Source organism: Leptonychotes weddellii, unplaced genomic scaffold, assembly GCF_054177405.1.
Source record: "Leptonychotes weddellii isolate Sample4059 unplaced genomic scaffold, ASM5417740v2 HiC_scaffold_329808, whole genome shotgun sequence".
Lineage (NCBI taxonomy): Eukaryota > Metazoa > Chordata > Mammalia > Carnivora > Phocidae > Leptonychotes > Leptonychotes weddellii.
In genome coordinates this window covers 1-224 of record NW_027928481.1, presented here as the reverse complement: position 1 = coordinate 224, position 224 = coordinate 1, and the positions used below count along the sequence as shown (strand labels likewise).

The 224-nt window shown below is 68.3% G+C and overlaps 1 protein-coding gene across 1 annotated transcript; it reads right to left on the bottom strand.

Moving 5' to 3' along the window:
• Positions 1-4: 4 nt before the first annotated feature.
• LOC145719172 (histone H4-like) lies at positions 5-221 on the bottom strand (the record flags this gene model as incomplete). The annotated part of the gene is made up of 1 exon (XM_081810688.1): positions 5-221. A coding segment is annotated over one exon (217 nt), but the record flags the coding sequence as incomplete, so codon positions are not given.
• Positions 222-224: the final 3 nt, after the last annotated feature.

Genomic DNA, 224 nt, shown 5'->3' with positions numbered 1-224 from the left:
GCGTAGACCACGTCCATGGCCGTGACCGTCTTGCGCTTGGCGTGCTCCGTGTAGGTGACGGCGTCCCGGATCACGTTCTCCAGGAACACCTTGAGCACCCCGCGGGTCTCCTCGTAGATGAGGCCGGAGATGCGCTTGACGCCGCCGCGCCGGGCCAGCCGCCGGATGGCGGGCTTGGTGATGCCCTGGATGTTGTCGCGCAGCACCTTGCGGTGGCGCTTGGC